This window comes from Xyrauchen texanus, chromosome 1, assembly GCF_025860055.1.
Source record: "Xyrauchen texanus isolate HMW12.3.18 chromosome 1, RBS_HiC_50CHRs, whole genome shotgun sequence".
In the NCBI taxonomy this organism is placed as follows: domain Eukaryota; kingdom Metazoa; phylum Chordata; class Actinopteri; order Cypriniformes; family Catostomidae; genus Xyrauchen; species Xyrauchen texanus.
The window spans coordinates 11962833-11978632 of record NC_068276.1 but is presented as its reverse complement, the minus strand read 5'-3'; the positions used below and the strand labels follow the sequence as shown (position 1 = coordinate 11978632).

At 44.4% G+C, this 15800-nt stretch overlaps 1 protein-coding gene across 1 annotated transcript in view; it reads left to right on the top strand.

Annotated features, from left to right (window-relative positions):
- The window catches only part of LOC127647230 (ADAMTS-like protein 3), a 295504-nt gene that overhangs the window by 250076 nt on the left and 29628 nt on the right, over window positions 1-15800 (top strand). Inside the window, exons 16-19 of the mRNA XM_052131370.1 lie at window positions 4314-4597; window positions 4859-4988; window positions 6763-6967; window positions 11368-11550. Coding sequence (XP_051987330.1) covers window positions 4314-4597; window positions 4859-4988; window positions 6763-6967; window positions 11368-11550 — 802 coding nt within the window. The remainder of the gene's footprint in view (window positions 1-4313; window positions 4598-4858; window positions 4989-6762; window positions 6968-11367; window positions 11551-15800) is intronic.

Below are 15800 nucleotides of genomic sequence, written 5' to 3'. Positions count from 1 at the left end.
CATCAAATGCCTTTTGTCTAGGTGCAAAGGCATATCAGGCTGCTTTGGGAGGTAGTAGAAGCCAATCATTTTGATGACAGGCAACAGAGGAACATTTGCGATGCGATGATATTAATGATATTCTCTCTGAGCAAATTTTGTATACACATTCACATGTTGAGGCAAAGTCACATGACTGTTTTGATGCGTGTCTGTTGTGTTTTCAAATATAAATTAGAAACATACCATACGTAAGTGTGTGAATGCAAACACTTTTAGCCATGCAAGCTTTATTAAATGTGTCAGAACGCATTACCTAACGCAATACATGTACTTGTTGCATTTTAAATTGTAAAGTAATTAATGGAAAGGAGGAGGCGAGAACCGGCTTGACAATATAAATAATGGTTTAATGATAAACTTAAAGGAAGACACAAACACACACACGACGGACATGTCCGTTAACGTGCAGTCGACCTTTATCCCTCACGGTGGCTTAATTAGCCTAATACGGGACCAGGTGTGTAGGATCACGACCCAGCCCCGCCCTCCGCTCTGCCACATTCCTCCCTCGTTCTCTCAGGCTGGGGAACCCCCGGCCTGACGTACATCCCCCCCCCCCCCTTTCCCTGGGGGAGGGCGTGCTTTAAGTCTATTCTGCCGGCAGGTCATCCCCATCTACCTGGACGAGGGAGGGGACAAGGGGAGGGAAACAGAAATAATTAAATACAGGTACTTCCTGTAACAGTGTAGTACCCCCAAAAAACTGTAAAGTTTTAAAGAGGGAAAAGGCCAACGCAGAGCGACAGTGAGAGAGAGAGGAGAGAGAGAGAGATGAAAAAAAAAAACTCTTACTCGCCAGTTCTCCGATACGGCGCAGCTTGTTCCTTGGCCACAGCTCCACCCTCTATCGGACGACAGCCGCGCCTCTCCGGGCGGATCAGAGGCAGTCCTCCAGCCCCTGGCGGACGGAACGCCCCACCGCATTCTCGGGGAACAGAAGGGGTCTCCCCCGCCCCTGGCAGTGGTTCTCTCGCTCCAGGCGGTCGGCAGTGAGCCCCTCCCCGCTCACGGTCGGCGGTCTTAAACCCCCCCACATTTCAGCGGCTGGTAGGGAACTCCTCCGCCCCTGGCAGCGGCCCTGACCGCTCCATACGGTCGGTTAGGAGCCCCTTCTCCCCTCACGGTTGGCGGCTGCTCCGTTGGGGTGGACGGTAGTGGCGAGAACTCTACTACGGCGTATCCCTCCTCCTTCCCGGGTTTCGGCACCAGTGTGAAGTAATCAATGGAAAAGAGGAGGCGAGAACCAGCTTGAAGATATAAATAATGGTTTAATGATAAACTTAAAAGAAGACACAAACACACACACGACAGACATGTCCGTTAACGATCTCTTTCTCCCGCAAGATCCCATGCAGTCGACCTTTATTCCTCACAGTGGCTTAATTAGCCTAATACGGGACCGGGTGTGTAGGATCACGACCCGGCCCCACCCTCCGCCCTGCCACATAAGTGTTGCCACAAGGGCCGTTATATTAGACAAAACTATGTTTTTAAAGTTTAAAACACCACCTCACCGAAGAGGTATTAAACATATGCACTCGCTAACTCTCATCAGCCCGAAAAAAAGCAAACCTGTCTTCTCAAATCACATGAGGTTTTCTGACATCATAATATTCCCTGAATGACACCCCTACATTATTCCAAACATGACATGTTTGGGGCTTATGGGGAATTACTGATCTCATAAACTTTAATCCCTTAAGCCTGGAAAGTGTTTAGACAGTGGGCGGCGTGAGGTGCGCATTGACACCCTCCACTGGGTCAGTGTATTTCCACAATACTTAAATGCTTTTACAGATTTGTGCTGCTATAGTGTTCCGTGTGTATTTTAGTTGAATTTAATGAGAACACAGAAAGAAAAAGTTTACGCAAGTACTGAAATCCATGAACTGGTAAAGTGTGTTTATTTATCTCCTCTGGTTCACTGCTGTCACAAACCCCGCTCCCTCGCTCCGCCCCCTGGAGCTTCCACGCTCGTTCCGCCCCCTCGAGCTCCCACGCTCGTTCCGCCCCCTCGAGCTTGCACGCTCTTTTTGCTCGCTCGAGCCCTCACGCCCACTTTGCTCCTACTCGCTCACATGCTCTTAGGCAATCTCCCTTCCTCGAGTTTCTCATGCGTTTCCAATCCCCCAGAACATTATGACCACCTGCACTCGCGTCATCTGCACTCCTGCACATTAGTTTCACCTGCACTCGTCTCATCACCTGTCATGGTTTACACCTGCACTCGCCCCTATATATATCACTACACTTTCGTCTCACGGTTGTTGGTTATTGTATTTAGTTTCCGTGTCTTTGCCCCCGCTAGTCTCGTCTAGTTCTGAAACTCCTCTCGTTTACCCCTTAGCTTGCCAGCTCCCTTGTTCCCCTGTCTTTTGCTCCCTCTAGTCCCGTCTCGCTGATCCTGTTTACCCCGGCTTTGACCCTCGCTCCCCTCTACTACTCTCCCGGATTTGCCCCCTTTACTCTCTCCGATTCCCCGGCTTCGACCTCTCGCTCCCCTTGACTACTCTTCACTGGATTTGCCCCTTGATTGTACTTTTGCCTGCCTGCAATAAAACGCAGTTTGACTTACATTGTGACTGTCTCTTCTTGTGCGGGTTACAACTGCATTGGTGGTAAAGAACATGTCAGACTTTTTAATATCTCTCCTTCTTTTTCTCTCTTCGCTCTGTCTTACTACTCCGAATCCAATTACACATGGAATATGCAAGCTATGAATTTCAGAGTTTTCCAAATCAGGTCATTTTCCACTCACCCGAAATATGGCAAAATCATTCTGTGGTTCATTAGAAGACCTTGCCACAAGTATTTTTATGATCACGTTTATTCAAAATGCGGTTGGCTCTTAAGTATAAAAGTCTTTTGGTCCATGTTAATGCTATATTTATCACTATAACCCAGTATTATTTTAAGATCTTTTTTTTTATAATATTTTTTTATTGTACTTCTTGGTTTTAGCTTTATAGAAATAATCAGAGCCAGTAGTTAAAGTTTAGTTGGCTTTATTCTTACCACACAGCATTATAATAGTAATCTGAAAAATACGTAAATAAAAATAGTTTAAAGGCCTTTTAAAAATAATTTTTCATGAATGCCCTGAATATAATTGCAAACCTTGTTTGAAGTTCTGGCCAAATTCCCCCCATTGGCCCTTCTTAATCATTGCCTCCTAATAATCCCCATCCATTAATTGGCTCTATAACTCTACTCTTTCCTCTCCACCAATAGCCGGTGTGTGGTGAGTGTATGGCTGCCGTCGCATCATCCAGGTGGATGCTGCACACTGGCGGTGGTTGAGGAGAGTCCCCTGTTCACTGTGTAAAGCCCTTTGAGTGTAGTATCTGAAAAGAGCTATATAAATGTTACATTCATTCATTTATTAAACATGTGATAAATCATAAATGGCTTGTGCTTATGCACAGATGTATATATTTGTTCTTGGAAAATAGCATGTGAAGATGCCATATAAATCAATGTGAAATTGCATTAAAAACACATTTTAATTCCATAATCTGTCATATTTCTGAGTAAAACAGGATATTCAACAAGAAGAAAATGTAGGGGCAAGATAAATATTATGGCATTAATACTACTACAAATTTCATAATACTAGCAATGTGTATTTAGAAAGTTGCGAGTCAGTTGTGACTGTGTGTGTACTTAGCTATAGTACCCAAAAGTGAGCTAAATATGACAAAACATCCTTTTGTTGACATTTTGGGACATTCTCCTTTGGAAAAACAATCCATGCATAAATTAAATAGTGATTTTTAAAATTCAAATAATGCAAAAAGTTGTATTAGGCTAGATTAATTAGAGTAGCTTTATATAAAAACAATAGAAGTCTATGGTATGTCCTCATTTAGATGGTTGAGCAAATGTGTGTGTGTGTGTGTGTGTGTGTGTGTGTGTGTGCGTGCATGCGTGCATGCATGCATGTGTGTGTGGGTTTGGGTGTTTTACAAGGACATTTTTTTTAAGTTACAAACTGGTAATTACAGGGGTATTATGCTATAAATGTGGTTTATGAGGAAATTTCTAGTGTCTCCATAATTGAAATTGCTTTAAAAATATACTAAACAATGTTTTTTTTTTTTTTTTTTAAATGCAGAAAGTTTTTTGTGAGGGTTAGTGGATAGAATCAATAGTTTGTACAGTATAAAAAATGATTATGTCTATGGAGAGTCCTCATAAGGATAGCTGCACCAACGTGTGTGTGTGTGTGTGTGTGTGTGTGTGTATGTGCACGCGTGCGTGCATGTGCGTAGGTTCATTCCAGGTCCGTGGTCGGCCTGCAGTGTGTCCTGTGGTCTGGGAATAAAAAGGCGTCAGGTGAAATGCAAAGTGCTGCTCACTTTTACTCAATCTGAAGTCGAACTACCTGATGGAGAATGTGGAGAGGAGAAGCCTCCCTTGCAAAGGGCTTGTGATTCAGGCCCCTGTTCTCTAGACTCACCGTGGTGGACTCTGGGGGTCCAAGAGATCCCTGAGCAGCACGGCTATGTTTGGGAATATATGGGCTTCTCTCCTTGCTCTGTATCCTGCGCTGTTGGTGAGTCTCCATAAAAGCCATTACAGAAAACATCTGATGTTATTTATTTACTGAACCAACAGCTTTTATCCCTGTAATGATTTCATACAGCTAAAAGCCTTGAATTTGTACATGTCCAGCTTTTCAGATCAAACAAAATTGGCATGAAATCTGAAATTTGCTAAGAGAGCAGATATTGATCAGGCTGGACTGGAAAAAATAAATAAATAAAGATTTGAAAAACTCTGCCAAAACTATCGCTCCTCACATTCTTTTTTGCAGGCAAGCAATTGGCCGTTGTCAGGTGTGTGAGCACTTCGAAAAAGGAAATTGTCGATGACACTCTATGCAACGGCTCCAAAGCAGCCCTCTCTTTGCTACGCATCTGTAACCCTCAACCATGTCCTGCAAGGTACGGTCCAAATGGCTCTTGATACTGGGGGGTGGGGAGTTGTGGTGGGGGGGGGGGAATGGTGTAACAACATTCAGTCTCCCTACTGGAAAAAATTATCTACATTTGTTTGTTGCATATAGATTACAAAATAATCTGATATCTGTGGTAGGCTTTCATATCCAGATGGCAACATGCCATATTTAAAAACCTTCTTTCTATTCAGAAAACTACAACTGCATTGTATTGGAATTAAGAGCGCAGAATTTGAAGAAGCCAATAATATGCTGTTTTTAAGAAAAATGAGATCTGATTTTCTCCTCACATTTGTTTTTCAAGGAGTCTCCCTTATAAGGGAGATATGCTGAAGTGCTTCTCAGATTCTGCATCTTTTATTAGATGTAAATATTGTAGATGTAGAATAGATGTTGGTGACAGATGAACTTTTCTAACATACTGTAGTTTTAAAGACATTTTTTAAAAATGGATTGTTGCCATATGGCAATTCTTTACAACTGTGACATTGCGGTAATGAATTTCCTCTTTGGGTTTTTTTTTTTTTATAGATATTCAAATAAATTCCATTATTGCAGTTATTTATTTGAAAGTGTTATAGCAATACATTTATAGCCTATTTAGTGCACAATTACGGTTTATGTTTCATGTGTTCCAATGAAACAGCTGTTTTTATGGGAAGAGAAATAAAATGAGTGTTGCCTTTGCTCAACAGTGAAGAAAATTTTGTGTAAGACTTGATTGATTGGCACTGACAGTAATAGAAATAATAGATTTTTTAAATTTTCTCAAGATAGTCCGAATGGTGTCTTGCACATGCAAAACTTGCTGCCACGATGCTTTAAGGTATTGCGAGTGGTTGCCAAGGCTTTCTATGCAGTTGCTTTAGAAAACACCTCTATAATTTTGTCATGGAAGACATTGTGTGCTCGAACAAATCTTAAAAAAACAAAACAAAACAAAAAAACACACACAATATAATTGATTCATCTTAAAAAGGAGCTAAAATTTAACTCACCGCCCTAGATTATTTTCAAGAACCAAAGTGAGATTGAATCTAAATAGCATGTCAGGCTGCTCTGAAAATAAGGATGTGTGATGAAAATAATGTGTTTTTCTCTTAACTGACCATTTGCCAACAAAAGCAGGACAGCTGACTTTTTAGAGCAAAGCATTATGGAATAAATGATTTTCTAAGATGATTTTACCTTTCATGTGGCGTTTTTATGTACAGCGGCTGAAAATATCACAATAGGTCATATGTTTCTGGAAAAAGATTGATTATTATCTTAGATTATATGGGTACTGTTATTTCACATTTGAAATGCAAATATTTTTGCCATATTATATCCAGTCTTTCCAATCCATGATTGTCAGGGAATGCCAGGGATCATAAAGTTCAAAGACCAGGGGAATTTCACTTCATGTTTTGCATTACCATTAAAAATGTGCACCATGGAACTATTCTGCTAAATTACACAAATAGCTTATTGTGCTGAGGCACACGTGTATTGAAGCACTACAGCATCTAAAAAATGTCCTGGTGGAAGAGACAGTAGCCTGTTTTAACCCTAGATTTTAGTCTTTTCCCACCCATTTGTGTTTATGCGTGAGTACATGCAGTACATATCTACATGTCATTATTACGATTATTATGATACATTATTACATTGTTATTATTCTTTTTAGCTAAAAGTTTCCCTTAGACTGTCATGTTGGTGTGTATCTGGAGTGTTTGACTGTTATAAGAGCTATCTACTGATGTTAGTGTTTTGTTTAGATGGGAGGTGAGCCTGTGGAACCCATGTTCTGTGTCATGCGGTGTGGGAGTGCAGACGCGCAGTGTTTCCTGTGTGAGACTTGTTGCAGGAAACCACACTGAACCAGCGTCCAGCAAAGACTGTGTGGACACCAGACCTACAGAACTGCAGGCCTGCAACCAGGTGACTTGTCCCCCATCCTGGGAGGCTGAGGAATGGCAACAGGTTAGTGACCCATATGTGTTTAGCCAGTGATAAACCACAGGTAATAAAAAATTACAAGAGAATTCCTCTTTATCTCAGTTGCTTCTCTAAGACAACAACCCATTGTACTTACGGAATCTGAGGTGTTTCAAAGTGACAGGATATTCAGTGAGAAAAAATGCAGGGTGGGACTTTATTTTATGTACAGTACTGTTCAAATGTTTTAGGTACTTGTGAAAAATGTTGCATAGTGAGGATGTCTTCCGAAATAATGAGATATATAGTTTTCATTTATCACTTAATGTTATACAAAGTCCAGTAAACCCAAATAATGCTAAATGAATATTCTGTGTGACCACCTTTGCCTTTAAAACAGCACCAATTCTCCTAGAAACACCTGGACACAGTTTTTCTTGGTTGTTGGCAGATAGGAGGTTCCAAGTGTCTTGTTGAACTTGCCACAGTTCTTCTCTCTCTTTAGTCTGTCTCAATTGCTTCTGTCTCTTTATGTAATCTCAGACTGACTCGATGTTCAGTGGGGGACTTTGTGGGGGCCATGACATCTGTTGCAGGGCTCCCTGTTCTTCTATTCTAATCTTTTCTATTCGCAAAAGTAATGTTTGTGAGTCTAACGTTTATATTCCCCACTGACACATTAAAGCTGAAGATATAAATAACCATCTTAAGACAAATGCTTTTGTGAAACATCTCATGTGCCTAAGACTTGTGCGCAGTACTGTATCTGAATTGAAACATGAAAAGCCACCTTAACATACCAGATTTGAAGTGGGTGATTTGAGGTGATAGGCTGAAAATGTAAGAGAGCTTGGTAACATATGGCGAAAAGTTTGGTGAGCCATTACCAAGACAACATTTTTTATTTTATTTAATTTTTTTATTTTGACAGTGTTCAATGAATAGGGTACATTTCGCTTTCATGTTGATTTTAAAAGAATCATAACCAGGTTCTTAATATGTGTGTGTGGACTAAATTTAGTGAGGTTAAACAGAAAGCACATGGAGACTTTGTGTCTTGCTTCTCAGATTAGTCTCCTGAGGAAAAGACCTCTGGGTTTCTGAAGAGATCTCAACAATGTCTCAAACTGTGCTCGGATTTGCCAAGATATCTTGGCAAAGATAACTCAAACCTCTCATCAAATTCTCCCAAGTGCAAATAATCTGAGCTATGCTTTCCATATTTATTTTACAGCGCTGTACTCTAACTGTATGTCAACTACTATCTCATTTGTTTTTATTTCTACTAAGGAATTTCTGGAGAAATATCCGAGACAAAGCTGATATTTGAAATATGAAATGAAAATGCTCTCATGATTTACTCACCCTCATACCATCCCAAATGTGTATGACTTTGTCCAGAGCACAAATGAAGATATTTAGAAGAGTATTTCAGCTCTGTCGGTCCTCACAATGCAAGTGAATAGTTGCCAAAATTAAAAAACTCCACATAAAGGAAGCATAAAAGTAATCCATACAACTCCAATGGTGAAATCCATGTGTTCAGACACGATATGTTAGGTGTGGGGGAGAAGTCATTTTTTTCTCTTAAATTCTTCTCCCTGCCCAATAGGGGGTGATATGAAAGAAGTATGTGAATCACCAGAAAAACAGAAGGAGAATGTGTAAGTGAAAGTGAAGTGGAAATTGACTGAGCAGGGAGGATAATTTAGGATAGTTTCTCACCCACACCTATCATATTGCTTCTGAAGATAGGGATAGAGTCATCTGGAGTACTTTTATTTTGCCATTATGTGGATTTTGGACCTTCAAATTTTTCATTTACATTGTATGGACCTACAGAGCTGAGAAATTCTTCTAAAAATCTTCGATTGTGTTCAGCAGAGGAAAGAAAGTCAAACACATCTGGGATGGCATGAGGGTGAGTAAATGATGAGAGAATGTTAATTTTTGGATGAACTTTAAAGACTTTAAAGGTGTTCTAAGTGATTTTTTTATGGAATGGTATGCATAATATTTTCCTACTCCCTCATGAACAGAGATTAAGGCACTTCAATAGCAAGACAGAAAAATAAACGTCCTGAGGTGAAAAAACACAGTTATGACAATAGTTATGACAATAAAACGATAGCAATAAATTAATGCAGAATTTAGACGTACAGGAAATATAAAGAGGTTGGAGTTTCAAAGTTTTGAGAACATAATTCATCATGCAAAATAATTTTATGCCAATATTATGTCAGCACATGCTGCTTTCATGCAGCAAATATAAATTATAATGAATAAAGTTCATTATCAATTTATACAAATTATATTTGTAATTTACATTATTTTGTCTTAGAATATAAAGTGGATGGAGTTTTAGAGTATTAGGGGTTTTGAGAGCATTCTGTCAACTTGATCTGATTTTGATTAACAAAACAGAAGTTATTTAACCCTTAAATGCATACCTCATGTCTTTAGAGACCCGGGACCTCATTCCACCCCCTGTACCTCATCCATATTTTTTGGAGTTGAGCCCACACCTATTTATTATCCACAATGGTATGACACAAAAAAGGCCTTTTTTATTTTTTTTGCACTTCAATAAATTATTTTTGTAATAATTTCATATCTATTTAAGTTTACTATCACAATATATCCCATTTCTTTGTGTATTACAAGAGAAATGAGTATTCATATAAACAAATACAATATCACGACATTCTGTGCAATAATAATTTAACAACAATGGTCAATTATCAGTATTTAATATACATATACATATATTTCTTGTTAATTCTTACTCAAGGTGGCTTTGTTGTTGCAGTTATTGAATTGATTTACTGTATAAGTGGCATTGCTATCTGATGAAGAAACAACATCGAAGTAAACTTATAGCAAGTACAACACATGAAAAGTATGATATGATTATTGCCATTTAGGTGTATTACTGAAATTCTGTAAGTTGCATGTATTTAGACTCAACAAGTGACTGAGAAAATACACATAAGATACACATAAGCTACATATAAGTTGCACATACATTACACATGTGTAGATTGTGTTATGTGTAGCTCGATATGTTTGACTGCCAGTTGCATCTCATGAAATTTCAGTGTAAAAATAATGAATCCTGTTCTTGAGTTGTCCTTATTTGTTGCATTATCTCTTTAATTTATATTTAATATATTTAATTTTATTGTTTTCTAATTGTCTTGAAAATATGTTAAAAAAATTCACTATCTGGGCATTTTGTACATCCATTTTTGATAGATATAATTGCCAGGTCTCTAAAGACCTGAATATGAAAGAGTGTTTTGGACAATTACTATGAATTAGAACCAATCCCCATAGGTTGTGTATTCATTGCAGTCCGCATTAAATCTCATAAACTCTAATCCTCTACAATCTTAATCGGCTGGCAAACCGTGACTATTCACTTTACTGCAGCAGACATGAAGTCGCATTCATGATTCGTGTCAGGGCATCAACACCAGCATCAAGTACTGCCTTGAACTCAAAATGAAAAGCGCTTGCAAAAAAAAACCGTGATGATTAAGACTTGATGTGCTTCTATAGTAATTAAACTGTGCCTTAAAGAGGCTGCAAAGTACTTGATTTCTGTCACAAGTCCCATATGGGCTTGTTTTGTACAACAAAATAGCATTAAGAGGTGCTTTCTCCATCATTTGAGTACTGACATGGAATTGTGTGTGTGTGTGTGTGTGTGTGTGTGTGTGTGTTGTGGTATGTGTGTCAGTGTAATGACCCTGGGCGGACACATCCCAAATTTCCGCCTCATTCCAACCAGTGTTTAGATCTCACGTGGAGCTAAAAAAATGTCAGAATCTAATGTTAAATCAGTAAAGTATTAGTATTAAAGAAATGTTATAAAAAAAAGTGGAAGTGCATTAACACTTTAATTTTGACAGATCTAAAATATAGCCTGATTAATACAATTCATTGCAATCATTTTACATATACTGTATGACATTACTGATATTTTATTAGAAGTGGAATCTAAAGTGGTTGGAGCTGCTGCACAATACAGTAAGGGCATTTTACAGTGTAAATAACTTTGTTTTAATGAGAGTGATAGTTTTGATTAATATTTTTTGTTAGATATTTTTGCATAAGACAATGATTGGGTGGGCATGAATGCCCGATGGGTATCAACATCCCCCCAGGCCCACCCATGGCTACACCAGTGGTATAAACAGCACACAAAAATGTGGCTTCAGGCCGTTTTTTAAAATAAAAAAAAAAATACTTTTATGCACTTTCTGCTTGTCAACCTGTTTGCGCATTGTATTAGTTGAAGCGGATCATTCAGGTTTAACACCTTATTCAGGTTTATTACAGTTGTCAGTTAAAGCCGCCATTCTCAAATGCTGTACTCTACATGGTCGGGAAAGATTGATGTTGTTCTTTTGTGTTTATGTTGGTGTTTTTTTCTGGTTCAGTGTTCTCATTCATGCGGACCTGGAACTCAGTGGCGTAAAATTTACTGTAAACAGAGACTAGCTACTGGAAGCTACCGCAGGTTGAGAGACGAGGAGTGTGCTGGAATCAAACCTGCAGCCCGCAGGACATGCACCAACTCTGACTGCCGGCTGCCTCGCCTGGAAGGTGGAGAATGGTCCAAGGTGTGTTTCTGCCTGTGTGTGTTTGGAGACGTGCAAAATAAAAAAAAAATGTGTAGTCAACTAGTTTTTCACATAAGTAGTTGACTAATCTGCAAGTCAGTGTTTACCATGTAAATGACACCAGTCCACCAGTTAGACCAGCACAAACCAGCTTAGACCAGCATGGGAATTTTCAGCAGAGATGATGCGAGTGAGAAACAAAACTCACATAAATTGTCATGATATGCTTTTATTGTCTGTCTGCTTAGAGGCCTTTGAGCATTTCGCACCAATTTTGGCTTGTATGTGAACAAGTGGCGACTGGTGCATTTCAAAAGTGGGCAAGCACAGACTATTGGTTTTGGTGCTCCCAAACGCTCCTAAAACTACTATGCTGCTAAATAACTGCATGTTATTTCAGAGCTGCTGAACACTCATTCCCCTTCTGTCGCTCTCTCCACGTTGTGTCGGAGAAGCGACACTAGGGGTCTCTCTTGAGCGCCGATATCCACCTCTGATCTATGAAAAAAGGCAAATGAGAGTTGGCAGCCGGTATTTGCATGTCCCGCCCCCGGACATACGGGTATTTAAGCGGCGCAAATACGGGAGTTCATTCAGAACATTTCTTCGGAGCCGATGGTCTGTCTGCAGTTTGCTGCGAATTACACACCACTAACATTCCTGTTTCCTCTGACGATCTGCATGCTGTTGGATCTTGATGGCGCACAACAGCGGCTTTCTCCTTCGCATTGCACGGCGTGCATTGTTGCCCCTGAGCGCTTCGACAGCGCAGACACACACACACATTGTGTATTTAAAAGAGTAAATTCCTATTAAAAGAGTGAATTTCTCTAAAAGATCAAAACACAGCGGAGTTGAACGTCCTTTTCAGGACGCGTCTTTTTCAAGATGCCCTTCCGCCCCTGTGTTGTTCCTGGATGCGGTAGAGTGCTCTCCGCTTCAGACGGCCACAGGCGCTGTCTCGTGTGTTTGGCGCTGGGGGCGATTTGGGGGCGGCAGCGGGTGCAGTTTCGCCGGGTAGCCCCCCGCGAACCTCCTGTTCCCCGACACGCTCGCTGGTCCCCGTCTACGCTCGCGGCGATAGCGGCTCGCCTCACGGCCCGGCTGTCTATCCTCCCGAGCCCGAAGCAGATGAGCTCGCCGCTGCATCGGAGAGTGTGATGTCTGATGCCGAGGACTCCCCTGGACTGTCGCCTTCGGGCCAGCAGGCCCAGGCTGAGGCCGGCAGCTCAGATGTCTGACATGCTTTCGGGCGCCGTGAGCGTGGGGTTGGATTGGAACCCTCCATCCTCCCCACAGCCTTCACGGTTGGATGACTGGTTCCTGGGGGCAGCGCGCCGTTCGCGGCCTCGCATCCCCGGTCCCGTTTTCCGGAGGTGCATGACGAGCTGGCGTCTACGTGGAGAGCCCCGCTCTCCGCTCGTCTAAGTGCCACCCGCTCCACTCTCACCACCCTCGACGGCGGAGAGCGCCACGGATGCGGGCGATTCCCCAGGTCGATAGGGCAGTTGCGTACCATCTATGCCCCGGTAGCCCTACCTCCTGGCGTGGCCGCCCGTACTCCCATCCAAGCCCTGTAGGACAACATCCTCGCTCAGCGAAGGCCTACAGTCGCGGCTGGACGCGCTGCCTCCGCCCTGCATGCGATGGCCCTCCTGCAAGTCCACCAGGCCAAAGCACTCAGAAGCATGCACGGGGGTGGACCTGATCCTGATGTGCTGCAGGAACTGTGCTCAGCGACCGACCTCGCCCTGAGAGCGACGAAGGCCACAGCGCAGGCACTTTCGGACAGGCGATGGCCACCCTAGTGGTCCAGGAACGCCATCTCTGGCTCAATCTGGTCGAGATGCGTGAGGCTGATAAGAACCGCTTCCTGGACGCACCTGTCTCCCAGATTGGCCTTTTCGGCGACACCGTCGAGGACTTCGCCCAACAGTTCTCCGCGGTGAAGAAGCAGGCGGAGGCCATCAGTCACATCATGCCCGCCGCAGACCTGCCGCTCACGGGCCCCACCCGTCTGCCCGCCGAGGCGTCCCCTGCGATGAAACCAGCTCCTGCTCCGCCTCAACCCGGGCCCAGCTCTCAGCCCCAGCGTCGAGCACCCCGCAGGCGGCGCGCGCCCCTGTCTCCACGAACCCCCTCTAGGACTCGGAAGGCTCCCAAGCGTTCCTGAGACAGCCGACCCAGAGCCGAAGACGTTAGCTCCGGAGGTGGTAAGACCACTCCGTCCCCGGTGGAGGGCCGGGAGGAGAATCCTTTGTTTTTTCATTTGCCACACCCCTGACGGGGGTGTGGTACCACATTCTCAATAAAAGAGCTATTTCCTTTGCCTCTGGGTCACCTGGCCCTCAAATGCTGTTCTCACGGCAATCTGCTTTCAGATTACGACAGTCCGGTACACCGGACGCGGCGATCCGCCTTCCGCCTGCCCACGACTGTCCCCCGGCCGGCCGGTTTAGACGAGTCCAGAGGACGCCAGCATCAGACCTCCTCCTCAGTCACGAACCCGCCCCCTGCCGGGTGCGCGGAGCAAGGTAAGTGCTTTGAGTCTATTCTCAGCACCTCAGCCTCAGGCCGCAATAAAGCTGCCCGACGCTGCACTACCTGTTCCGCCCCGCTGCGAGGCCCCGCCGGGTACGTCCAAAATACTCATCCCTTTGGTGCCCCTAGCGCAGAGCTGGGAAGCGTGGCTTTCGCTTCCCAACGCATCACGCTGGCTGCACCGGAACATTCGACTTTGTGGCGGCTTACGACCAATCCCGCACTTGCGAGTTTTCAATCGGGCCCTGTTAAAACTCCCGTTCAAAATGCTCACTCAGAGAAATATTCTGGCTGGCGTTCAGTATCTAGATTGGTTCGCAGCGGTAGACCTGAAGGACGCGTATTTCCACGTCTCAATTTTGCCACGACACCGACCCTTCTTACGGTTCGCGTTCGATGGCCAGGTGTTTCAGTACAAAGTCCTCCCCTTCGGCCTGTCTCTGTCCCCTCGAAGTCTTCACGAAGGTCGCAGAGGCGGCCCTTGCCCCGCTACGAGTAGCCGGCATCTGCATTCTCAACTACCTCGACGACTGGCTCATCCTAGCACACTCTCGAGAGTTACTATGCGCACACAGAGACCAGGTGCTCCAGCACCTCAGCCGTTTGGGGCTTCAGGTCAACTGGGAAAAGAGCAAGCTCACTCCGGTTCAGAGCATCTCTTTTCTCGGGTTGGAGTTAGACTCAGTCTCAATGACAGCACGTCTCACGAGCGAGCGTGCTCAGTCGGTGCTGGACTGCCTTGCTTCCTTCAAGCCAGGCACAGTGGTCCCTCTAAAACTTTTCCAGAGGCTCCTGGGGCATATGGCGTCCTCCGCGGCGGTCGCGCCGCTGGGGTTGATGCAGATGAGACCACTCCAGCACTGGCTCCAGACTCGAGTCCCGAGACAAGCATGGCACCACGGCACGCATCGGGTAAGGATCACCCCCGCCTGCCTCAAAACACTCCCACCCTGGACAGACCTCTGCTTTTTACGGGCAGGAGTGCCCCTGCAGCAGGTGTCCCGACGTGTTCTGGTCACAACCGACGCCTCCCGGTCCGGGTGGGGTGCCATGTGCAGCGGGCACGCAGCAGCGGGCCGTTGGAAAGGGGCCCCTCTGCGTTGGCACATCAATTGCCTGGAGTTGCTGACCGTCCTTCTTGCTCTCAGGAAGTTCCTCCCATTAGTTCGGGACAAACATGTACTCGTGAGATCGGACAGCACCACGGTGGTGGCGTACATAAATCGCCAAGGCGGCGTACGCTCCCGCAACATGTGTCACAACTCGCCCGCCGTCTCCTCCTATGGAGCCAGCAGCGACTGCGTGCCACTCACATCCCCAGCAAGCTCAACGTCGTAGCGGACGCGCTATCACGACAACGCCTGCCTGGCGGGGAGTGGAGGCTTCACCCCCAGTCTGTCCAGCTGATTTGGGAACGGTTTGGCAAGGCCCAGGTAGACCTGTTTGCCTCCCAGGAAACCTCCCACTGCCCGCTCTGGTACGCCCTAACAGAGGCTCCCCTCGGGACAGACGCGCTGGCACACAGCTGGCCCTCGGGGCTGCGCAAGTACGCATTTCCCCCAGTGAGTCTTCTTGCACCGGTGCTGTGCAAGGTCAGGGAGGACGAGGAGCAAGTCACGTTAGTGGCCTCCTAGTGGACCACTCGGACTTGGTTCTCGGAACTCAGACTTCTCGTGACAGCTCCTCCCTGGCGAATTCCCCTGAGAAAG